The sequence below is a fragment of the Nelumbo nucifera genome, chromosome 8, assembly GCF_055504915.1.
Source record: "Nelumbo nucifera cultivar China Antique chromosome 8, China Antique-T2T, whole genome shotgun sequence".
NCBI classification, from domain to species: Eukaryota; Viridiplantae; Streptophyta; class Magnoliopsida; order Proteales; family Nelumbonaceae; genus Nelumbo; species Nelumbo nucifera.
Window position 1 is genome coordinate 17,613,215 of NC_142656.1, and position 26,974 is coordinate 17,640,188.

Consider the following 26,974-nt stretch of genomic DNA (forward strand, 5'->3'; position numbering starts at 1 on the left):
AGAGACAGAGTTTCATTGTGAAGAAAGGCACAAGATAGCGATTCAGACTGGGGTATTCCCATCCTGGTAAACTTTTAAGTAGTTCAAAATTTGAAGGGTAATTGCAAACCAAATGCGCCAGACTTCTACCGAAACCCATGCAGGTGGTTGAACAAATCCCAAGGTTTCTGTACTTAAATGTCTGGCTTGTCTGCAATGCAATTTCATTTGCATTGGTGCAGAACTATGGGAATGCAAATTCTGATTTATTTTTGTTTCAACTTTTGTTTTTTTGCCTGCAAATGAATAAAAAATAAACTGAAGCAAAGTGAAAGCAGGAGCAAGAGTGGACAGAATTTGCATTCTTTCCGTTTACAAATGAAATTGCACTGCAAACAAACAGAGACAGCATGCAAAATCCGCAGGCATGGGGCAGTGACTAGTGCATAGAGGGTAAAGGGAGAGTGGACATGAAAGAAACAGCTGAGATGATGGGTTCATACTGAAACTTGCAAATGTATTTCCAGCTGGCTTAAAAAAAAATCCATCAAGGGAAACTAGTATCTTAAATCACCTCAAGTCCTCAACTACGAATTTATAGGTACAGACAAATAAATCTTCTTTCAGCCTTACATGTAAGGCTCAATCATTCTACCACTATTTGTTCAGTTATACATCATATCTTGATCGATGAGTGATCTCAAGATTCAATATGTTAAGCATAATGCTACAAATTGGGAACATGACTAACTCCAACACTGTTTTCTTCCCCAAGTAACCAGGATGACAAATCGATATACAACAGAGCACCACAATTCAGTTATGTTGAGCTCTGTAAAATGAACACAAAGAGGCACAGATGATCTAGGATGAAGATGATGCAAATTGAGTGCAAATGAGGCAAAAGTACAAATTTTGTATCAAATAGGAGTACAAATCATAGTTACAATTTACAAATTACAAGACAAACAAATGCAAAACGGAACTGAGTGCAAAATTTATATCTAGTTCTGTAGTTCAGATTTTCACTGCAAACAAACATGAGGGATTACAAGGAAAGACAAGTGCAGACCTGGGACTAGTGACACCTCAGTGAAACAGATCAAATAAGATATGGTTTAACCAACATGGAATTATCAAAATTATAGAATGTTTGTTATTAGCTTATACAGAACTATTTTACACATTAACCATCCAATCAACTGTGATCATTTTAACAAAACTTGTTAGTTGGAAAATGAGATCCTCAAAGCACAGGAGAAACATTCTGCAGATAGCCTCTTACACATTGATTTATGTGTGCATTTTAAGTAGCTCAAAACGTTTTAGGTAGAAACAGCAATGGTACCAAGTGCAAATTTGATTTATGCTATTTTCTTGTGATAGAAAAATGAATTAAAATGATAAATATGAAAATAATCTGAAATGCAAGCCCAGAATGATAAAACAGTACTAATCTAAGAAAGTGTTCAGAAATGGCACCACAACCAAGACGACCAAATACCAATTTGTGTCAGGTTATTTAGAACAGTTACACCAGAGTCCAGACCCACCCCCCATAAAGTAGTACACCAAGAATAGAAGGTAGGTGCCAGTAATCTGAGTTGATAGAGCTTCTCAGAATTTGAAATCCTCTCCTCTCTTTGGATCTCTTCTTCGTCACAGCCTTCTTTCCTTCAGCCAGAAGCCCAGAGGTGTGTCCATGACAGAAACACATCACTCGGCAGGAAATTTCCAACATTTATTGTGAATGAAGATGAAGTCAGAAATGGCTCAACTTTGTATGAATCATCTTCTCTTGGCTGGAACCAGACAACCTGAAGAACCAAAGGAAGCAGAACCATGATTGCAACAAACGTGTAGGAAATTTGGGGCACTTAAAGCAGGTTAATCCCGCAATAAAAAAGGGTCAAGGGGAAATTATTAATGATGCATGGCAACGGATACTAAAAACGTATAGTTGGCAAATTTATGCGGCAAGCCTAAATAAATATTTATTGTCGAAAGCGGTGTACAAGAATTGAATTATCCCCATTCCATGAATTGGGATATTAAAACTCAACTCACTCCACTGGACCACTTATAGAAATGCCATGTCATCCATATTTTTCAAAATATCTAAAATGCCCATCGAGAAATGCCACTTCATCCATATTCAAAAATTCTCAAAATGTCCATTTCACACGTGACTGATAATTTCCCTTCCCTCTTCCCGTTCACTCCCATTTTCGTTTTTACCTCCTTTGAAGGGTCCGGATGTAGTAGGGCACACGTTAGGTAAGTACAATGAGTAAGCACCTAATAGCTTTGTGATACCTGCCTCAGTTAACGTGCTTTTCCTTTAAACGTTTTCAGGAATTATTTATTTCTACTGTTTATTGTCTTTTCCCTCTAAGGCGACCCAATCGACAAGAACAGATGACTTACGGTAATGCAATCCTTCTCAAATTCCCCATTTGATTTTAACAGAAACCCAACCTTTTCTGGTCCCGTTTACTTCCCTAGTTTTTCTTCTTATCACCCCACTACCGTTGCTCTATCATTCTAATCATCAATCGAGCTCCTGCTCTGTGAATTCTGTTGTTCGAACTAGTGGTTATCCCTACTGAAATCCAAGAAAATCATCACCAGTCGAGTGCTAATAATCCTAGACCGGATCGGATTAAAAGTCTCTTGCAGAATCATTGCTCATGCCAAAATTTTGATTCAGGTATGTCTCTTCTCCTCTGCGATTTCCCTTTTTTCATTTTTTACTTATTAATTCTAATGGAACAAAAATGTTTAGATGAAAAGCACATTAACATCACACAGCTATTAGGTGCTTACTCATTGTGCTTACCTAATATGCCTATTACATCCGAACCCCCTTTGAAGAGCCTGAACGTCTTCATCAGAAAATCTACAACACCTTCGATCCTCTTCACCAACGCACACTAACGGAAGCAAAGATATCTCCCTCTTCTCCCCATTGACTCCCATTGAACAACCCAAAAAATCTATAGCTCCTTCGATCTTCTCCTCCGGTGCAAACCGACCGAAGCGGAGATATATCTCTTACTTCCTTTGATGTGTCTTCTTCATGGGACCGCAGTCGAACAACGACATAAAAGTGTGAGCTGCTTCTGTAACTCGAAAAAGAGGTATTTCAAATGTGTGCTGCATAGGGTGTTTTTGTGAATTCATTTAACATATCAGTTGGATTCGAATATATATTCTACATTGGATTTTTGGCGTGAATTGTACATCTAGTAATCAATGAAATGAATTAGTTGTTCAACCAAGTGGTGTTAGCTCAATGTATATTGTTTATCTTTGCTTTTTCTATTGAATTTTTGTTCATGGAAGTTAATGCCGAATAGGCAAAAATGTCTATAATAATTTCAGTGACTAACTTAGGTGGCTCAAATGGTAGGAACCAGGCTAGAATGAATTCTGAAATTATCAATGATTTCTAAAATTTTCATTTACCATGTGACTCTAGGCACATGAGTTCTGAAATTATCAATAACCATATCTAATATTCTAAATTCTAAAACATCAGGATGAAGCAAGTGGAAATTAGGAGATGCATTGGCAAGTTAGAGTCTTACGCACTTGTTTATGCTTTTGGCATTTTCCTAACAATTGTTTGCATAAAGAATGGTAGGAAACACAATGGACAGAGAAAGAAATATCAAAGAAAAATAATCCTTGGCTTCACATTTAGATTGTCATCCAATGAAGGGAAAATTTAATATTCTTCAAGGATTGAAGACCACATTTGTTCTCTTTAGCACTGGCATGAAGTTTAATCAGCAAGTAACAATGGAATCCAGATCAGAATTGTTTCCATTGTTACCATATTAATGTCAACACTAAACAGGCTTAAACTACTGCTATCTAGTTTGATTTTCAAAATTATGATATGGAGTAATATAAAATTGCTACCTAGCCTAGAAAACATAATGTATAAGCTAGAAGAACCAACATTAGGTGTTCGAAACATTAAAATGTCACCTAGAAGGACAACTTTCAAATTCAAAAGTAAGAGGGAGAAGAATTGTTACCTGCACTTATCTCATTCATTACCTTAAGTTTTGAGGCATTAGGTATGATATGTACCACTAGCATGTGTTCTATGCCACGTCCTTAAGCTCACATAATAACCTGACAATGATTCGAAGATAGAATAGAGCAATTGCAGACATGTTGATTAGAGAAAATGTCCAATTTCAAAAAATGGAGTAAGATAATATGAATTTAAGCCAAGTTATACCTTCAAGTTAATAGTAATCACTACCACTAAATTGTTCGAAACTTCTATATATGTGCCTTATATACAATATGAGTTTATCCAACGATAAAAAACATCTTTATATTTGAATTTATATTCTTTTTATTCCGAGCTATAACAAATGATGATATAGGGTTATTTATATGAACTTATATTATTTTACTCCAACGTGTCACAGATGATAGTATGAGAAAATGTGTTCATATATCTTGTTTAATGGTGTTGGAATTTATTTGTACCTAGCATGGCAGTGTTTGTTATGTATTCGTTAGTGTAGTTTGGTTGTTATGGTCAATGATTCTGCTTATTAGTGTGAATTTATCTTGTATATTCCTATTTATATTATCTAATGCGTGGTTGGTTGATTAATATGTAGGTATTTTGTGATATATTCATGGTGTGCAAATGATATGTGGTTTAAGTTATACGGCAAAAGGTGACTCTTGCATTATAAGTCTTTGGTGCAGGTATGCCATCTACATGATACCGGTCCAAAGTGGATTGTGAGTTGAAATATTTTTAATAGTACATAAATTATAGTCAATTAACATGTTTGTGCTACAATTATGAGTTATAGTCAATAAGAAGTTGCTCCCCCCACAACCAATTGAAATACTAGGTGAAGTATTGCAAGTGTCGGGGGAAATGTATTATTCATGTATTTGGTGTTGGAGAGTTAGTGTAAATGTTGGTCTCTCGTTCAGTTTTGGTGCGGTTGGCCCAAATGATGGCCCCCGGCAACAAAGTGCCACGACGGTTGGTGGTTCAATCTTAGGTGGTGGAATGTTGGACGTTGTGTACGTTGTGTTGTTATTGAGGTGTCGAGTGTATAACCCGACGAGGGATCCGTTGTTGATGGAGCCTGTCTTGCAACCCCAGGTCAGGCAGGGCCACCCGTTGAATTTAAGCATATCAATAAGTGGAGGAAAAGAAATTAACAAGGATTCCCCTAATAACGGCGAGCGAACTGGGATCAACCTAGCTTGAGAATCGGGCAACCTTCGTCATCCGAATTGTAGTCTGTAGAAGCATCCTCAACAATGGACCGGGCCCAAGTCCCCTCGAAGGGGGCGCCAGAGAGGGTGAGAGCCCCATCACACCGTAGAATCCCATGGTTTTCAAAACCGGACTGGACCGAAAAAATTGGTAACCGGTTAGCCATCCAGGTCTGGTTTTACTAGAAACTAGAAAATTGAAAAAAAAAACGTTGAAAAGTCAAAAAAACCGCTGACCCGGGTGGTCAGACCGCTAAACCTTTCGACCCGAACAACGGTTTGCGGGTTAATATTTTTATTTTTAATGTTTTAAATAACAAAAAAACAAAAAGTAAAATGCCAATTATATCCCACGATTTTCGAATCCCAGTCCCCCGTCCCTTATTCGGTTTAGCCTTTAGGGTTCCCGAGTTCCCTCCTTACTCCTTAATCCTCTCAAGTCTCAACCCTCACACCCTACCACCTACGACGACCATCAACTCCGGCATTCAACGGCGACATACACCAACGACAACCGGCGGACTTGTAGCGGCGGACGGCGAACGATTTGCAGCAGAGGCGACTTGCAGCGGCAGACGGCGAGCGACTTGCAGTAGTGGTGACTTGCAGCGGCGGGGCGGCGAGCGACTTGCAACAGCAATGACTTGCAGCGGTGGACTGCCCGAGCCCACCGGCGGCGAATCCCTGAAGGTATAATTTTTTTCTGATTTTTTTGTGATTTAATTGATTTTTTGAATTCTTTGGACCTGATAGAATGGTAATATATATGCTTGTTTAGTAAGCATGAATTAATTTTTCTAGAGATTTTTTTTCTTTGGTAGGATTTCTAGAGACAACTTTAGATTGAAAGAAAATGACTCTAAAGGGGACACTTAACTCCTTTAATCCTTATTTTTACTAATTGATGAGGGAGCTCTTGATTCAACTGAATCAATCAATTTTCTTTCTTTTTTTTCTTCACAAAATATGTTTTGATATGAAATTTATGTTTACTTCTCAAAATATGTTCAGATAATTTTTTCTGAGATGATATGCTTTTTTCTTCTCAAAAAAATAGGTGATCATTACATATTCTTGCTTACATATTTTTTCTATAATTTTTGGAAATTTTTCTATATTTTTTGGAATTTTTTCTGTATTTTTTGGAATTTTTTCTGTATTTTTTGGAATATTTTCTGTATTTTTTTTGTATTTTCTGTATTTTATTATTTATATTTAGATATTTTTATTTTTTTCATATGTTGTTCTTTTTTCTATATTTCCCTATGTATTTTTTGTATTTTATTTAAATTTCTGTTATTTTTTATTATATATAAGTATTTTATTGTTTTTTATTTGTTTATGATGTCACGGGTCGAACCGCTCAACCCGGACGGTTGAACCGCCGAACTGAAAAACGGTTCCCTGACCGGTTCGGTTTTAAAAACCATGTAGAATCCTAATAAGATCCCGACAATCTTGATGTAACTAATATTGCCACCCAATGTAGTTCATCGCTTAGTTTAAGATTCAATATTTGTATTGACCTTATTTTCTTTGAATGTGAAACTGGAATCTGCCAAATCCTAAGCAATCAAATGCAAGTCAAATGGAAGAATACATCAACGGTGGTTGTAACTTTTTTGTTAGGCAATTCCCATTGGCTCTACAAATGAAGTTACTCTTGCGATGAACATTGGTGGAAATATTAGCAAATGTGTTCTTGAGCTAAAAAGAGTGTTGTTTGAGTATCATAGATAAATGGAGTTCATGGTGTCATCTCAAAACCTATTGTTGGAAGGGATGGAGACAATTAGGTTTATAGTTATTTCCCGTGTCATTATATTTATATTTTCCTATATATTTAAGAACCGATAGTGAATGGTCATGTTTTTAGAAGGTGCACCTCAATGCATAAATTTGAGCATGTAATAAGCTGACCAAAATACAAGTGGAAATTAAACTCAGCTGAAGCTGACCAAAATACAGAACAAAAATGACCAAGTATAGGTGATAGCATGACCTAGTACAGTGAGAAGCCCATTCTACTGCTAGAATTAACTAGATGATTTTATAAACCTATCATGAAACTCGGGCAATCATAAACTCATCAATCATATTGATAAAAAAATAAATTAATCACTTATAAGCTAATAAAATATGTTGAACTATGAAAAATTAATCACAAATTTGTCTCTCTTCTTCAGCCTTATTTGTTACAACCCAGGAACAGAACAAAGATCAGCAATAGAGCCATTGTCCAGAAAGTATATACAAGGAAAAGACACGCGGGCCAAGATCCAGATATAAAACCGACCAACAGAAGAGTAACCAACTATGCAAGTGGGAATAATCTTGATTTTTGATTTTTGAGTTGTTACAGCTAAGGTAAAATGTATAAATTGGAAAAGATAGTAACAAAGAATTACCTTGAATGTTCGTTTGAAATCTCTCTCTCTCTCTAACACACTTAGGAGATCACAGCGTTGGGCAGAAACCCAATAGTTGGTATCAGAGCTCTGGATCCCACCACCATGCTAAGCACACGACCGTGTGGAGGTTAATCTGCACAAGGTCACTGGTGAACTTCAGGAGATCAAAGAGACACTTGCTACGGTGGTGGCTCAAACAGGAAGACTCATGACCGCTAGCAATCAACATGGAAGCCTAGGTTAATCTGCAACCCTAAAATATAAACATGCAACATGCAAAGTATACAAATTCTATTATGATCATCACAGAAGAAGAAGAAGAAGAAAGTAAACATACCGATCAATGGTCGCTGGAGCAAAGAGTCAGTCCAACAGAAACATACCTATCTTCTCTGCAAATTGGCGGAGAGGCGGAGGTGGAGAAAGTTGCAGCGTTCGAACCCTTGCAACCCGATGGGTATTCTCAACCCATATTCGACTCGCTTATTAAATGGCTGGGTTTGAATAGGTTGTAACTTGTAAGTAGATGGTTGGGTTGATCAAATGGGTTGGATCGGAAATTTCCCGCCCTTATTATTGATAAATGGGTTGCCATAGTTCAAATGGACATTTTGTATCAATAATATGACTAGCGGAGGGGGCTCTGCGTTGCAGGGGTTCACTAAACTATCATGCTTGAGTTCGATTCAAATTAGAGATTTGAATTTGAGCTTGAGCTCGGTTCGAGTCAAAAGTTCAAAAGTTCAAGCTTGATTACCTTTGATTGCAGATCTCTTAAGCAATTGAGGTGTCGAGCCAAGGTCTCTCTCATTTGTCGAGATGTCAAACCGAGATCTTCCTCAGTTGTTGAAGTGTCGAGCTGAGGTTTCCCTAGCAGGTGTCGAGCTAAGGTTTCCCTTAGTTGACAAGGTGTCGAACTGAGGTCTCCCTCAGTTGTCGAGGTGTTGAGCCGAGATCTCCCTCAGTGATCGAGGTGACACCCTATGTACACACTCGATTAGGCTTGTGAGACATTTGATTGCAGGTCTCCCTAGCAATCGAGGTGCCAAGCCAAGATCTCCCTCAGCTGCTGAAGTGTCGAGTTGACTCAATCATAGACGGGTTGGATTCACCTCTATAGATGGTAGTTATGGTTTAGTTGACCCGGTTGCCACAATCCCGTACAATAGAATCAAGGACGGCAACGAATGGAATTTGCATTATCAGATTCATGTATAGAACTTTACATACATCCAGCTTAAAAAATCCTCTCCTCTAGCATAGATTCATCTCTAATGCTTTTGAGAGGATATTAGGATGGTAAGCAAAGTTTATTTGACCCGTTCATCACAACCCCGCGGAGGGGTAAGCATGGATGGCGGCGGACATCGTTTACAAATTACTGATGGAAAATGTTACATAATTCCATTTCCCTTTTTCACTTAATCCTCACCTTTGACATGGATCTTATTGAGGTTAATTACCTGTTCACCACAACCCTGCGAAGAGATAACCACGGATGGCAGTAGATTGTATTTACAAAATTAGATTACTAGTGTAAAATGTTACGTACATCTAGTTCCCCTTTTCACTTAATCCTTTCTTCTAACATTGGTTTACCTCCAATGCTTCTGATAAGATATCGGGATGGTAAGTGAGGTTTACTTGACCCATTTGTCACAACCACTATGTATGAATAACTACGGACGACGGCGGACGACACTCACAAAATCAGATTACCGGTGCAAAATGTTACATACATCTAGTTCTCATTTCCACTTAATCCTCTCATTTGATATGGATTCACCTCTAATGTTTCTAAGAGGATATCGGGATGGTAAATGTGATTTACTTGACTCAATCGTCACAACTCCACAGTCGGATAAGCACAAAACGGTGGCAAATGACACTCACAAAATGAGATTACTAATTCAAAATGTTATGTACATCCAAAACCCCTTTCCACTTGATCCTTTACTCTGTCATGAGTTCGCTTCCAATACTTTCGAAAGAATATTGATATGGTAAGTGGGGTTTACTTGACGTATTGACCCAAACATTATAACCCCACGGTTGGATAAGCATGGACGGCGGTGGATGATGCTCATAAAATGAGATTGTGTACAAAATGTTATGTACACCCAAATCCCCTTTGCACTTAATCCTCTCTACTCCGACATGAATTTGCCTCCGGCTTGCTACAACCATATGGAAGAATAAGTACAAATGACAGTGGATGACGCTTACAAAAATCAATATCAATATAAATACATTAAGTTGGAATGTATACAAAGAAGGCCTAAGAAGACAAGAAATGGAATCTAATAGTAAATTTGTTTTTTTTTTCCTTTCAAATTACAAGAATGCCACTCTCTCTCTCTCTCGGTTTTTTTTTTCAAATTACAAGAATGTCACTTTCTCGGTCTCTACTACCAACTCTCTCTCTCTCTTAAATTACAAGAATGCCACTCTCTCCTACCAACTCTCTCTTATTCCTTACAAATTACAAGAATGCCACTCTCTTATGAACTCTCTCTCTCTCCCCTTATAAATTACAAGAATGCCATTCTTTCTCTTGCCATCTCTCTCTCCAACTGAGGGAGACCTCAGCTCGACATCTCGGCTACTAGGGGACCTACAATCAAAGGTAGTTGAGCTCGAGCTCAAGTCTCTAATTTGAGTCGAGCTTGAGCTAGACGACACCTCGACCAAGCTAGACAACACCTCGACTACTGAGGGAGACCTCGGCTCAGCACCTTGACAACTGAGGGAGACCTTAGTTCGGCACCTCGTCAATTAAGGGAAACCTTAGCTCGACACCTCGCCTGCTAGGGAAATCTCAACTCGACACTTCAGCAGCTGAGGGAGATCTTGGCTTGGCACCTCGATTGCTAGGGAGACCTGCAATCAAATGTCTCACAAGCCTAATCGAGTGTGTACATAGGGTGTCACCTCGATCACTGAGGGAGATCTCGGCTCAACACCTCGACAACTGAGGGAGACCTCAGTTCGACACCTTGTCAACTAAGGGAAACCTTAGCTCGACACCTGCTAGGGAAACCTCAGCTCGACACTTCAACAACTGAGGAAGATCTCGGTTTGACATCTCGACAAATGAGAGAGACCTTGGCTCGACACCTCAATTGCTTAAGAGATCTGCAATCAAAGGTAATCAAGCTTGAACTTTTGAGCTTTTGACTCGAACCGAGCTCAAGCTCAAATTCAAATCTCTAATTTGAATCGAACTCAAGCATGATAGTTTAGTGAACCCCTGCAACGCAGAGCCCCCTCCGCTAGTCATATTATTGATACAAAATGTCCATTTGAACTATGGCAACCCATTTATCAATAATAAGGGCGGGAAATTTCCGATCCAACCCATTTGATCAACCCAACCATCTACTTACAAGTTACAACCTATTCAAACCCAGCCATTTAATAAGCGAGTCGAATATGGGTTGAGAATACCCATCGGGTTGCAAGGGTTCGAACGCTGCAACTTTCTCCACCTCCGCCTCTCCGCCAATTTGCAGAGAAGATAGGTATGTTTCTGTTGGACTGACTCTTTGCTCCAGCGACCATTGATCGGTATGTTTACTTTCTTCTTCTTCTTCTTCTGTGATGATCATAATAGAATTTGTATACTTTGCATGTTGCATGTTTATATTTTAGGGTTGCAGATTAACCTAGGCTTCCATGTTGATTGCTAGCGGTCATGAGTCTTCCTGTTTGAGCCACCACCGTAGCAAGTGTCTCTTTGATCTCCTGAAGTTCACCAGTGACCTTGTGCAGATTAACCTCCACACGGTCGTGTGCTTAGCATGGTGGTGGGATCCAGAGCTCTGATACCAACTATTGGGTTTCTGCCCAACGCTGTGATCTCCTAAGTGTGTTAGAGAGAGAGAGAGATTTCAAACGAACATTCAAGGTAATTCTTTGTTACTATCTTTTCCAATTTATACATTTTACCTTAGCTGTAACAACTCAAAAATCAAAAATCAAGATTATTCCCACTTGCATAGTTGGTTACTCTTCTGTTGGTCGGTTTTATATCTGGATCTTGGCCCGCGTGTCTTTTCCTTGTATATACTTTCTGGACAATGGCTCTATTGCTGATCTTTGTTCTGTTCCTGGGTTGTAACAAATAAGGCTGAAGAAGAGAGACAAATTTGTGATTAATTTTTCATAGTTCAACATATTTTATTAGCTTATAAGTGATTAATTTATTTTTTTATCAATATGATTGATGAGTTTATGATTGCCCGAGTTTCATGATAGGTTTATAAAATCATCTAGTTAATTCTAGCAGTAGAATGGGCTTCTCACTGTACTAGGTCATGCTATCACCTATACTTGGTCATTTTTGTTCTGTATTTTGGTCAGCTTCAGCTGAGTTTAATTTCCACTTGTATTTTTTCCTGGTTTTAGTAGGGATTTTTCTTCCTGAGATGATTAACAAAAGCTTTCTGATCATCACTGCTAAAAAAACTTGTCTATAGATTCTATATTCCTCCTTTTTTTTATTTTCTACGAATTTAGCTTAATATTAAATTCTCGAAATGCTGTAGGTGTTTGGTTCGTACATGTAATTTGATTGGAATAACTTCTAGAGTAATACTTTCTTTAACTTGGTTGATTAATATTCTATTCTCTAGCTGCTTGCTTGAGTGCACAAGTGGGAAAAAACACTTTACCTGCCCCCTTTCTTTGAAATTTGTTTGCTGCGGGTGTTTTGATGAATTTCATAAGGTTGCATTATTATTAAAACATTCTTTCATGTTTATGTGAATTTCCAAAACACCCTTGCTCAGGCACATGATAAAACATTCTCTCCAAACGTGATTCTGTTTCTGAGAAACAGAAATCAAATGACTGTGCCAAACAAGACCATTGATTCTCAAGATGAAAATTCTCAGAATCCATTATTTTCTGAATGGATTCTGAGAACGAGAATCCTCAGAATTGATGCCAAATGGGGCCTTAATTATTCCTATTTATGCCATTTAGAAATTGTTTCAAACATTGTGATTCCAGTGAACTTTTCAGGAGAGAGTAATGGGGAGGGTAGCCGTTGCAGTTATAGTGAGTTTGTGGGTTATTCCAATAACGTTGATGGTCAATCACATCGTTCCAGAGCCTTACATGGTAAGCAGTTACTTTCATTCTTTTTACTTTTTTCCTTCAGATATACCCCTTTAGTGGTTTCCTTTGTTAACAGATGTAGCTGGATTTGCAGGATGAGATATTCCACATTCCTCAGGCGCAACAGTACTGCAGGGGTAATTTCAGGAGCTGGGATCCCATGATCACCACACCCCCTGGCCTGTGAGTTCTAGAGTCTCATTTTATATGTTTATCCATTGACCAACTTAACATTTTTATCTATAGATGATATGACCAATTAAGGAAATAGAACTTAAATATTGAAATGCAAGTATTTTGACAGCCATTTCATCCAGATAAGTTGATTTGACTCATTAGTGATGTGGGTAGAGCAATTCTGATTATGATTACAATTTTGTGAACAGTACAACTTAAGTAGCTATAAGAAAGTAGGAATGAGAAAAGGGACTACTTTTAAGTAAAGATCATTTTATGTCTGACCAAATTGAGGTACAATGAATGTTTTAATCTTATTGAGAGAAGAATATTAAGAAGCATAATAAATTGCATTCTGAACATTCTTTATGTAAATTATAAGGAGTGAACCTGAAAAAGCAAATTACACAGATATACAAGTACACATGTAACTAATAGTGATAATGAATATTTATGCAGATGTAGGGGTGGAGAACAGAAGGATGGAAAGAAGCTTTAATGTAGAAGAGATCAAGGAGGCTATGTTTTCTATGAATAGAACAAAAGCTTCAGGGCCGGATGGGTTTACAATGGCTTTTTATCAGGATTGTTGGGATATTTTGAAAGATGATCTCTTGCGGGTGTTTGAGGAGTTTTTCAGGAGAGAAATTGTCAATCCGGGTGTGAACTCTACATTTATAGCCTTAATTCCCAAAAAGAAAGATGCATCCCACCCGAAGGATTTTAGGCCAATAAGTTTGGTGAATAGCTTGTACAAGATCATTGCAAAAGTGTTGTCTTTGAGGCTGAAGAAGGTAATTCTGGATATCATTGAACACTATCAAGGAGCTTTTGTGAGTGGAAGACAAATTACAGACCAGATTTTAACTGCTAATGAGAGTGTGGAGAACTTTAAGAGGGATAAGAAGAAGGGAGTGGTCTGTAAGCTGGACTTGGAAAAGGCTTATGACTTGGTGGACTGGGAGTTCTTGAGGAAAGTTTTAACCAAATTCGGGTTTGGGGCTAGATGGTGTAAGTGGATCATGGGCTGTGTCCGGAATTGTCATTATTCAGTGCTAGTGAATGGGACAGTGGTAGATTTCTTTCCAGCCAGTAGGGGTATAAGACAAGGAGACCCCCTTTCTCCTTTCTTGTTCATTTTAATTGCGGAGGTTTTGGGGAAATTGATTCACAGAGCAGATTCTAGGGGGCTCATTAGAGGCTGGAGGGTTGGGAGGATGGAAACCCCCCTCACACATTTACAGTTTGCTGATGACACGATTCTGTTTTGTGAAGGTGGTAATGTGAGGTTTATCAGGAATTTAAAGTCGGTGATACAACAGTTTGAGCAACTATCCAACTTGAAGGTTAACCTTGGGAAAAGCTGTGTAATGGGGGTGAATTTGGAGGAGGGAGAGATCAGGGAGAGTGCTGAAGTGCTGGGGTGTGAAGTCACGGGGTGGCCTTTGAACTATTTAGGATTACCATTAGGTGATAATCTCAAGAGAGAGAGCTTTTGGAACCCGGTGATGGAAAGGTTTGAAAAAAGATTGGTATCTTGGAAAAAGAATTACCTCTCTCTTGGTGGGAGAATTACATTAATTAAGGCCACGCTTGCTAACTTACCCATTTTCTTCATGTCGGTGTTTAAAATCCCAGTGAAGATTGCTAACAGATTAGAGAAGTTAATGAGAGATTTCCTGTGGGAGCCGGGAGAAGAGAAGAGGGATCACAGAGTTAGCTGGGAAATAGTGTGCAGGAGTAAGTCATGTGGTGGTTTGGGGCTTGGGATTATTAGGAGAAGGAATATGACTCTGCTGGGGAAGTGGTTGTGGAGGTTTCCTTTGGAGAAGGAGAAGCTATGGGCTAGAATAGTGGCAAGTATTCATGGGCTGGAGCACAACGGATGGGACGCTGGAATCAGAGCTAGGATCACAAGCAATTCTCCTTGGAAAGCCATTCATGACTTGCTACCTTTTTTCATTCCTAATATCAGGTATGACTTGAATTCCGGTAATTCCATAAAATTTTGGGAACAAGCCTGGGTGGGGAGTGCCCCTCTAAAGGATCAGTTTCCGTCTTTGTACACTCTTTCTGATTTGAAAAATGAGCCGATCTCGTCTTTCACCACCCCATCCTCTTCTACTTCTGGGATTGGGTGGAACTTGGGTCTAAGAAGGGATTTGAGGGATTCAGACTTCGATTGTATTTCGAGCCTTAACGTTGTCTTAGACCCCACTAGGGCGGATTCTAGAATTTGGACACCTAACCCCAATGGCATTTTCTCTTGTGCTTCTTTCTTCAAAGTCTTAAGTCAGTCCACCAGTCCTACCCTGTCCCTTTTTCCTGTTGGTGAGGTTTGGTGCAGAGCTATACCTCCTAGGGTTGGTAGTTTTTGTTGGGAAGCCTATCTGGAAAGAATCAACACTGGTGATCTACTCCAAAAGAAGAGACTCAATACTTGCTTGTCACCTCAGTGGTGTGTTCTGTGCAAAGCAGACGGGGAGACCGGTTTTCACCTAATGGTGTCGTGCCACTTCGCGAGGTCGTTGTGGGTTTGGGCTTTCTCCTTGTTTGGATGCAGCTGGCATCAAACATGCGGGCCTTTTTGCCCCCTCCTTCAGGTGGTAGTTAAAAAGGGGAAGGACAATGTGGAGAGGACTAAGGGCTGCAGTATGTTGGACACTATGGGAAGAAAGGAACTCCAGGATATTCTCAGAAATTCAGAGAGGGACAGCAGATTTGAGGACTATCATACAGTTTAGGGCGGTACAGTGGCTAAAATCTCTGGAAATATTCACTGATTACACTGTGGATGACATGTTGAGGAAGTGGGGTGAAATTGCAAGTTGCATGTAGACCAAGTCAGTAATGAGTGTGGCTTGGACCCCCCCACCTAGTGGATTCTTGAAATTAAACTTTGATGGATGCAGTAGGGGAAACCCGGGACAATCAGGGATTGGGGGTGTTTTTAGAGATGAAAATGGGGTCATCTCTGTTTTGTTCTCAGGCCCAATTGGAGTGGGTGACTCCCTTAGAGCTGAGATATGTGCAGTTATGGAAGGAGCCCGGAAAGCTAAGGAATTGAACATCAAGAAACTTATAATTGAAGGGGATTCAGAGGTGGTGATAGGGTGGCTGACCAAAGAACAAAATGATCTTTGGAAGTATAACAATGAGAAGAGGAAATTCAAATGGCTGGTGCGGGAGATGGAAGTTAAGACATGTTGGATTAAGAGATCAGCTAATTCCCTAGCTGACGGTTTAGCAAAACAAGGGGCTGAAAGGGATTCCTTGTTTTGGGCTAAGTTGTAATGTTAGTGTCCTTGTATCTTTGTATTTTTTTCTTTCCTTTCCTGAAGTTCTTTGTGACTCTTGGAAGATAAGTGTGTTTGTCTTCCACTTGTAAATTTTCTACTGATGAATTAATGAAAGTGTTATTGATCAAAAAAATATATATATATTTATGCAGTGTATAGGGTAAATTGCACATAACCTCCTATGTTCATTCTTTCATTGCTTTACCGTTCTTATCATTACCACTGTCATTTAGGTGGAATAACTTTACTCATAAAAAAAGGTGGAATAGGGAAGTTATTTTATTTTATTTTTGTTTAGGAGGCAAACATAAACAACTATGCTATTGTAGGATAAAGATGATATACAAGTGGGGATCAAGAGACAACATGCACCCAAGTCTACATAACATGTTAGAAGGGGAAGGGATGACCAACAATTCATAGGTCTCATAAGTGGCAACCCCGGATTTTGTCAACTTATCTGGTATTGCATTGAAATTCTTAGAATCTAATCTCATTAAGCAGTTTTGTCTATCGCTAAGGGTTCCTTCAAAATCCTTGCCCCCATCTAATAACATTAGTGAAATCCCTTCAGTCAACAAGAAAAAAAGGAAAACCTTCTAGGAGCCAAACCAAAAGGCCATAACTGTTGCTTTAGTGGATGATGATGTTGATAATCTCCCCATGCATTTTTGTGTCATCCAGATTGGCCACCTGCCCTTCCCTGGGCTCTTCCTGTTACCTGTGCTGCTTGTGAAAACTTTCCATCTTGGCCTTCTTTGAACCTTTTATGTTAATAATAATCCAATTCAGATGGAGCAAGATCGGGTAATAAAACTTGAACTCTGGATGGTGAAGCTAATTTACAACTACCCATTAATACTGTCTGTTTTATTGTGGGAAATGAATTTTGGTTACTGGATTTTCTTTTGACCCAAACTGATGGACAAATCAAGCATCTGATGCATACTTCGGTCTTATCTTTCAATTGTATGGAGTTAGGTGGCATAGAAACACATGAGATTATTTTACACTACTTAGAACATTTTCTACTTAATCTTTTATTTTATATCGTGAGTCTAAGCAACTTTAGGGGGCTATCAGGCAAGCCAAGGCTGCTATTTGAGTCATCATGCCATCATTCACTGACCTGGCTCAAAAACCAACTTGCCGTCCACTGAATCTTGTGAATGTGGGATCGCCATGATTTCATTAGTTCTTTTGTTACTTGATGCTACAATTCTACATCAGCATATTCATAGCATTACATCACCATAAAGATGTGTAATCAATTGACTAGAAGCCTGAAATTCAAGAACCTTCATTGATACAAGTTTATAGAATATGATTTCAGATGTTCAGGGTTTATGCAATCATGTTTCTATTGTACTGATTTACAGGTGCTTGGGAGTTTTGAGCTGACATTTTTTGAGGCAATGTGGTTTTTCAGTAGAGGATTATGCTGGGCCAGAAAGTTTTGGTCTAAATCTAGGCTGTTCTTGTAAAGGTACAAGATGAGCTTGAGGCAGTCATAAGCAGATTTATCTGATCTCCTAGTTGGATATGGATAAAGCTGGGCTGTGGGCTGCCCCCTGAACATGTTTTGGAGCTCCTTTGGCAATGGAATGACAGAGGTTTGGGTCAGAGAGGGAAAATATTTTGGTGTATGCTGACCCACCACAGTGATGTGGGGAATGTGTGAAGAAAGAAACAAGCACATTTTTGAAAATAAGACAAGAACCACTGAAGATCTTATATCTTGCATAACCTTTTGTGCAACAATTGGGTGGAAAACTCTGATTCTTTCAAAGGCATTTCCCATTCTGATCTACAAAGGAATTTAGTTGAGATTTTATACTCTTCTTTGACTCTAGTCTCTGTCCGGGACTCCCTATTAGGGAGGTGGGGACGAGATTAAACTTATATTGAAGTGCGGTAGGCAATCCGGGGGAGGCTGGGATAGGAGGTGTGATCGGGGAAGATGGAAATTTTGTTGGGCTTTTAGTGGCCTGATAGGGACTACGGATTGTATAAAGGCTGAGATTGTTGCTGCTTTAGCAGGTCCTCGAATTGCAAAGAACCTGGGTTTATCTTTCCCAACCATTGAAGGAGACTCCACAAACACCATAAAATGATTAGGAGAGAAGAATGGTGGCCCTCGGAGACTGGTATATTTTTTGGATGAGGCCAGAGACATCATGGCCCTGATGAACGTAACAACTAAGTGGATTCCTAGGGAGTTAAATTCATGGCAGATGGTCTAGCAAAATCTGGGGTTCATAGGGATTCTTTATATAGTGCTTGTCTTCTACCATTGTAATCTCCTTGGAGAGTCCTTGCTTTACAGCTGTACATCTTCTCATGTACCCTGTTTCTTACCTTGATACTTAATTTTTTGTTATTTTCTTCAAAAAAAAAAAGGATAAGAAATGGTTGAACTGAACTGAGCAATCTGGTGAACCAATTAACTTCTAACTAGAGTACTAGACTTTGGGCCTAACTAATATTTTATCTTTTTTATGAAAGTTGATGTCATGGTTCTCACCCAAGTTAGCCTCATGCTGTTTGTTTGACTGGCATGAACAAATCACTGCCACTAGCCTGAACAACCTCAATTTCTGGTTTTAAAAAAATTGGTAGAAATTATTAGGGATATTTCTGTTTTCCAGGTTTTGTCTAAACATGAGAAGTTACTTTTATGAAAATGCAAACTACAATTGGGTATTCTTTGGATATCGTCAACTTAATCCAGCCTTCATCCCAACTATTTGGGGTTGGCTACACATATCCTGTCCCACCACTATGCTTTATCAAGAACAATGTTTTCTGTCAAACTGGAAGCCCTTAGATCTTTTCTTACTACTACTACTACACTTTGTTTGGTATTTATCTTGCTCTTTTAGAACCTTCTACTTGCATGAAGTCAATGTTTCACGTATCCAAATACTGTAATATGTTTACCATTGCCTTTTGACTTTAAGTTCCTCAGTATCATGTAATGTCTTATTTCTCAATCTGTTCAACTAAAAGGACTAACATTCACTTGGTGCCCTTTTGGGAGAAAGCTAGTATAAGTAGAAATACTTAGTTTTTTTTTTTCAAATAAGATAAAAAATATGGGAAGTTGATATATGCAATTTAAAACCATTGCAGGTACTATCTTTCACTTGCACATGTTGCTTTGTTTCCAAGCATGTTGTGGTTACGGAGTTCTTCATCATTTTCTGATCTTTGTTCTACTGCAATTCTTCGATCAAGCAATGGTGCTTTGACAATCATCTGTGCCATGCTTTTGTTTGAGATGCTTGTCCATTTAAGACCAGATCTCGATGAAAGAAAGGCAACATTGTATACAGTAGTTTTAGCATTATATCCCCTTCATTGGTTCTTCAGTTTTCTGTATTATACAGATGTAGCATCACTTACTGTGGTGCTTTCTATGTACTTGGCTTGTCTGAAGAAGCATTACCACTTTAGTTCACTGGTAAAGAAACCAGTTTAACTCTTTATTTATCATCCTTTACCATGATGTTTCCCTTTTAATCTTCCGCTTAATTGGTTCCTTTTTGAAACTGGGTTTTCACTCTAACATGTTTATTAAATCTAAAACTTATTGGGAAGTTGATATCTTCCGCTTAAAACTTGTTGTTAATTTGGTCATATTTCATCCTTTTTTACCATTAGCAGGCCAAGTTTTTATCAGTTCAATGTCCTTGGCTTCTGCCTTAGGCTCTCCTTATATGATTCCTCTGAGCTAATTGAGCTGGAAAAACCTTTGAATAACTTGTTACATGTGTGTATTTACCATATTTTTCTCTGCATTTGCCATTCTTGCTAATATTGAGGCAATCCAAAATTCTCTTTGCTCTTTTGGCATCGATTCAGCTACTTTCTTAAATCACATTTCCTAAAGATTTTATGTTATAGTTTCTCACTAAATGCCCTGGTTATGTAAATTTGTTTCTTAAAGCCCTAGTTTCCTTTTCTAAGTAGTTCTGTTCCCTGTTTACACAGTATTGTCATCATCACCATGTGGGTCTACTACTTGGGTTTTGGGGTTCAAAAGGAGTCCTAGTGGTCCTCTTTAAACCCTTTATCTACAGAGTAGTTTCAGACAGAAAACCTTTCCATTGTTCAACAAGTTCTGGCTTTATAGGTTTTTTTAATTAACAAATTATAAATCTGGACACTCGTAGAAAACACACACACAAATTGTAAATCTGGACAGCTATTAGTATTGAGTGAAAATTTCAATACAAGGTAGCATATGTGGTTCATGAAATGAGAAAGTGAATAAATAACCACTCCAGAGGGTTCCCTATAAGATGCACAGTTTGGGTTGGCCACAGAATCCCCTCTGCATGGCATAAGTAGATGGATCAAGTAGCAAGTTTCACTACTTGGCCTGATTCAGAAACCTCTTTTCCTACTATCATCATCATTATTTGGAGGAACTCTAGATACATATTTACACCTTTAGCCAGGTAGTCATTGGCATCAACTCCCATGTGCAGGTCTTGAGTTCAAGACAAGGGAATTACTTTGTTAGTGGAATCCCTTAAATATTGCACTACGATTTGGTGTCTCCCCAGGTCAGTCTGGGCTGACCTGGCCTGGTCTGGTTGGTACCGCAAAGTCCAGTTCATCCAATCTGATCTATGTGTTTGCCTGTTGAAGAATAAAAAAGCAATGGATGGAGAAGCTCACCCAACGAGGACCAAAACATGAAACAACATGAAAGATACATTTGATACTTGATTTTGGATAGGAATTTACCTGGCATGCTTTGACTCTTTTGAATAGTACAAGATTGAAGCGCCATAATGTTTTTTTAGAAGGTGCCAGCTGGCTCAGTTCGTAATATCTCTTACTGGTTGTAGACGAGATCTGGGTTTGAATCCTGCCTTTGCTAGGGCCGGGAGAAGGCTACCCTTATTGTCTATTTCATTTTCCTAGGAAAAGAAAAAGTGTAAGGACTCAGCTAGCTTAGTAAAGTCTTGGGGAGTCAAACCCAAGACCTGGTATTGAATCCTGTCTTCATTGATTTATCTACTGATGACTAACCATTGAGTTTACCAATTGAAAAAAGGAAAATAATTTTATTATGAAATTTGTAATTATTGAAGAGAACATTCTTCTTCTCTAGATGTCACTTAATTATGCCTCTATTTTTACAGCTTGGGGCCTTGGCAATACTTATTCGGCAAACAAATGCTGTATGGGTGCTTTTTGTTGCTTGTGATGGGGCTATTACATTTTTAGGTTCACATCAAAATGTTAATGTGCAACTGGATGCTTCTGATGTATCAATCAGGAAAAATGCTCAGTTATCTGAAGAGAGGAGTGTCCCAATGGGCACAAACTTGAGAAAGCGGAAAATGTTGGGTGTGGTAAATATTGTTAACCACTCTAGTTCTGCCGCAAGTTCATCAACTCATGTTCCAGGTTCTGTTTTGTATCTTCTTCTGATTTTTTCTTGGTTTTCTTAACAGTTGCTTCTTTTTGTTTCTTTGAGTGTGCTTATGAGTTTCTCCGTGGCATCTTATTATTTGGTAAAATTTCAGGGTATGCATTTTCCTGACATTTTGAAGTTCTGTGCTTTGATAACCATAATGGTTGCCATAACTAGTAGTTGACCAATACTATATGAAGATACATCACCTTCCCCACCTCCTCACCTTCTTGTGTACTAATTTGCTTGCATAATTAATGCAGTATTTGAGATTGATAGATTCTTTAACATTGTTTTTCACTTGGCAGGGCTGCAAACAGATTTGATCAAATTCATATGGGGGTATATCTGAATCCAATTTGATAAGACTGTAGGAGATCTGAATTTGATTCAATAACATAAATAAAGCATGGATGTGAATTCAATTTATTTATATATCTTGAAATCAGATTTGAATTAACGCTCAATAAATCTAATAAAACTAGTATGCTTTATACAAAGTTAAATATAAAATAAGAAAATATATTGTTGCAGACAAAAATAGATTTTATCTATATCCTAAATCCCACTTAACCCTAAAGAATTAAATTAAACTTTTACAAATAGTCCTTTATATATGTATATACAATCAGAATGGATTGGATCAAGTGATATCCAAATTCAATCCAATTAATAAACAGATCAGTTTTTCAAATCCAATTTAATTTGATTATGGTTAAATGGATATCTGAATCCAACTTAAATGAATTGGATTATTGGCGGTTCCATTGACTGCGGCCTCTTTTTTTTTTCAGAATTTCCAAAACAGGTCTGGTTTAACCTACTGTAGTGCCATAGAATAAGTTGGACAAATATTTTACACTTTCATTTTGTTGGGCCTCCCTCTGGCTGAAGAAATATTTTTCTTCTAGGTTTGCTTATTAACATTCCATTTCAACCATACATTTGGTGAGTGTGGATTGTAAACATGCTGTCTGTGTCTCTTCTTTTTTGAAAAGTTGGAATTTTATTGAAAGAAAGATATCAGCAAGAATCCATGTCTACACATATTCTCTTTTTACACTTTCTGTCAATGAGCCAGAAAATCCATTAGTGCTTAAATCATATATAACTGTAGGGGAATAACCTACAATATGCTATTATCCAATACTGAATCACTGATATGAACACTTGGTAAGCATTTGGTTTTGCATTTTTTTCTTTTTATATAGCACATAACATATATAAGATAAATCAACATAGCTATATAACGATACAGGGAACATAATTTAACCCATGACATCCCAAAAGGTTATTGCTGCAACTAGCTTCTTGCAAAAATCTTTCCTACTTTTTAATGCTGAGCTGAAATCAATCAAATTTACAGGAATCTTTCCCAAAAATTTACCCTAGGTATAAACCTGAGGTACTAAGTTCTGCATTTTTTTTTTGATAGGTAAAAAAGAAAATTTCATTAAAAAAAAGAAAAATTACAAGATGGTGGTGATAAGACATCACCCAACCCAATTACAACCATTAATAAAAGGATCCAGTCTCAGAAAAGATTTCCATATTACATATCTGAATTCCCAACCCTTCCCCTGAAATTTCCCCCAGTTCCTCTTATCAGGATGTCTGAAAACTGGATGAACCATAACTCAATCAGCAACTGACCTGCCTACTATCCCACCCATGTTGTAGAATTTGGCATCAAAATTCTTCTGTTACTTTCCTTCCAAAAGATCATATCAACTACTTCCAGTTTAGTTTCTTGAAGCAGTGCCGCATCAGGACTTTGATTTCTCAAACAGTTTTTGCAACATCTCTTCTTCTTCCTCTCAGTCCTCTGACAGTTTTTTTGATCAGCAGAAGAGATTAATTTATTAGATTTAAAGAAAGTTGTAACAGTACAAATGATGACAGGTATGTCATCCCCAGGAGCTTATCAAAATGCAGTTACAAAGAATTCCCAAAAAGGCTGGTAAGTTCCTAGCATCCCTAAGTACATCAGATTACAATTTAGCCCAAAACAAGCCATCTCTATTGGCTCTTTACTTTGCCAATACATCTGCCATTCCATTTGCAGACCTTATCCACCCAAAAGTGGAATTGAATCTCTTTGACAAGGTGTCGATCTCCCTAAAAGCATGTCTATATTTCCATGGAGCTGATCTGATATTCTTGGACCAAGATATGACTAACTGATAATCTCCCTCCATTTCTAATTCCCTTACTCCAACTTGTATAGCAAATCTTAATCCTTGTAAGAGAGCCATCATTTCAGCTTGTACTGAATCTCCAAAGCCAATTGGTCCTGAAAATAATGCCACCACCACTCCTTTGTGGTTTCTAAAAACACCTCCTATTCCTGCTCTTCCTGGATTCCACGTGATCAGCTTCATTTTCTAATACAGCTTCCACCCCTTCACACTCTGCCGTTTGTTGCTCTTCATCAACCATGCCCCCCTCCTTTCCTTCCTCTTCCTCCCCCCTCTTCTCCCGTTTCTTCATTAACAGAATTTTTTATCTGATCTGATCTTCTCTTCTTTTCCTCTCAAATTGTATCAAATGGTATCTATCAATGGTATACTTTTGCATGAAGCAAATAAACTAGGTGCTGGATCCAACACTTGATGTGTTTCTTCAATGAGTCTCCTGGGTTGCAATTTGGTCCAATAAGATAAGTATAACCACTCACTTGGTTGACCTTAGTTTTTCTGTATTATTCTGGCCACAAAGAAACATAATTTACCAGATCGCAATCAATACTGTATTTTCTTCTTTTTTTTATTTGAGTTTAGTTTTTTTTTTGGTAGCATTCTGGCCTAAAAGAAAATAATTCACCAGATGATTACAATCAATGCTGACGATCAGATATTTGTGTTTGTCTTTTTGGAAAACTTGTAGCTGACACATTCTTTCTTTTTTTTTTTTTGATAGATCAACTGACTTTTTTCTGTACCATTACTTCTGTAGCAGGTCTGCTTAATGAGCTTCGGGTGATTATTTTAGGGATGTGGCATTTGAAGTGGGAGCTTATGGTTTACTTTGGTCCATTTCTTGTGGTGTTGCTGGCCTTTGCAATGTTTATCCTGTGGAATGGAAGTGTAGTTCTTGGTACCAACCATTTTCCATCTCTCTTTGTTCAGCCATTTATCTTGAATATGGGACTTCTCATGTTTGCTGAAACTCGTGATTTTACAGGTGCAAAGGAAGCTCATGCAGTGTCTCCACATTTTGCACAGATAATGTATTTTGGTTTATTTTCTGCTCTAGCCATGGCTCCTTTGCATTTCAATTTACAACAAGCTGCTTTTTTGCACCAATCACTTTGGAAGAGAAAACCTCTCAGTTTCTTTCCAGGAATTATTCTTCTTGCTGCTGGGATTGTTTCAGTGCATTTTTTCAGGTGTGATGCATTTCCAATTTTATATGGCTAAAACATCTTCAGCAAAATTTTAAGGACTTTTTGTATCAGGATTTTAGAAAAATGCATGTGTCAACATTACCAAACATGAAGGCTTTCTTCTCTCCTGTGAGCAAGTTTGCACGTGGAATGTTTATTTTGCTTGGTTTCCAATCTACCCCTTCCCCCAACCACTGGGAAAAAAAGAGAAGCAAGGGCCCTGGACATGGGAAATTGGCATCGGGACAAATCAATAGTAGTCAATTTTATATTAGTACAATTGTTTCCATTGTTAATATTATGACTCACTAATTTGCCTTGGCAGCATTGCTCACCCGTATCTTCTTGCTGACAACCGACACTATACATTTTATCTCTGGCGAAAGGTCATCAAAGCTCATTGGTCAGTGAAATATCTTTTAGTTCCAGTATATGTCTACTCGTGGCTTTCCATCTTCAGTACCTTGGGTGAGTAGCAGACTTCTAAGCATTGAACATTAATTCAGTTCCATATCCACTGAGGAAAGTGGTTTTGTTCACTTGGCAGGGAAGATTCAGAAGAAGATCTGGGTATTGGTGTTCTTTCTGGCCACTGCTGCAGTTCTAGTCCCTGCTCCACTGATTGAATTCAGATATTATACTGTACCATTCTACTTCTTGATTCTCAATTCTCGGATCAGTGATACCAAAAGCTATCTTATCATGGGGATGCTTTACATAGCAGTTAACATCTTCACAATGATGATGTTTCTGTTTCGGCCCTTTCACTGGAAACATGAGCCTGGGACACAGAGGTTTATCTGGTAGATAATCTGTGAGACGCCAAAAGGTTTCATCATCCCTTGACCCTAACCTTGCAGGAAGTTTTGTTTCCTATTGTAAATTTCGTGGTCTGGTCAACATTGTGCAATGTCATACATCAGGTTGCATGAGATTATAGAATGAACCCAAACCAACCACTCTCCCCCCCGCGCAGACTGATCAGAGCCTCAGAGGGGAACTGGAGGAGAGTGAGACTCTGGATCATGGAGAACAGAAGTGGCTGGCGTTGGCATGTTTCTTGATATTTTTGATGTGTGTTGCCATAAGATGTGATGAATGGACATGCATATGAAATTTTATCAAAGCTATTCAAGTTTCAAGATAACTCAGTAACAGGATTCTTCAAATATGCATTCAATGAGAATTTCAATCTTTTTCAAAACCTTTCTCTACTACGGGCCAGTAATGGGTATACTGTGATGCCAACGAACGAACCATTGGTTAAAAGCAATTTCAAACGACAATGTAATCCAAAAAATGAGAGGGAACCAGGACAGTTCTGATGAAGATGACAGATATACGCATATACATGCATATTTCAGGATCCGTTTGGATTGCGGACAGGACCGGAATCGGAATCACCTATTCCTGGTGTTTGGTTTAATCAGGAATCGGGATCGGAATTCAGAACTGTCATGGTTCCCACTCAACCAAACCATGTCATTCCGATTCCGGTTCCAGGATCCTATTCCTTAGAACAAAACGCACCCTCAGTTCTTCCCATGGTTCAAAGTGTCAAAAACGTATCAGTTTTCATCAGAACGTTAAATATTTAGAGTTAGGATCTTTTATTAGGTTTAAACATTAATAATCTTCTTAATATATTTATTTGTATCAATTGTTGAAAATTCTAGATGCATGATTTTTGCATATCCAAAATATCGACATTTTTAATCATAGCTGTTCCTTCATTTTCCAACATTTATGAAGTTTGTTCCCCTAGTTCACTCATGGTTCAAAGTCTATCAATATGTATTGGTTTTTGAGAGGTTGCTGACAGCTGATACACAAAAATATAAGAAATTTGTGACAAAATTCCTTGTAATAAGGAATTTGTGACAAATTATAATAATAATGGTGG

The 26,974-nt window shown here is 38.2% G+C and overlaps 1 protein-coding gene across 7 annotated transcripts; it reads left to right on the plus strand.

Annotated features, from left to right (window-relative positions):
- The first annotated feature begins 4,780 nt into the window (after positions 1-4,780).
- On the plus strand, positions 4,781-26,275 carry ALG10 (DIE2/ALG10 family). Of its 7 annotated transcripts, none has more exons than XM_010252020.3 (10): positions 5,797-5,937; positions 11,430-11,565; positions 12,672-12,782; positions 12,874-12,962; positions 19,388-19,718; positions 21,412-21,679; positions 24,642-24,782; positions 24,870-25,074; positions 25,397-25,539; positions 25,619-26,275. In XM_010252020.3, the coding sequence occupies exons 3-10, from the start codon at positions 12,693-12,695 to the stop codon at positions 25,876-25,878; spliced, it is 1,527 nt and encodes a 508-aa protein (XP_010250322.1). In that variant the 5' UTR covers positions 5,797-5,937; positions 11,430-11,565; positions 12,672-12,692; the 3' UTR covers positions 25,879-26,275. The 7 variants fall into 7 exon arrangements, with proteins under 7 accessions (XP_010250317.2, XP_010250319.2, XP_010250320.1 ...); XM_010252019.3 differs by having other exon boundaries at positions 12,684-12,782; XM_010252015.3 differs by lacking the exon at positions 11,430-11,565 and having other exon boundaries at positions 4,781-5,937; positions 12,684-12,782.
- The last annotated feature ends 699 nt before the right edge of the window (positions 26,276-26,974 follow it).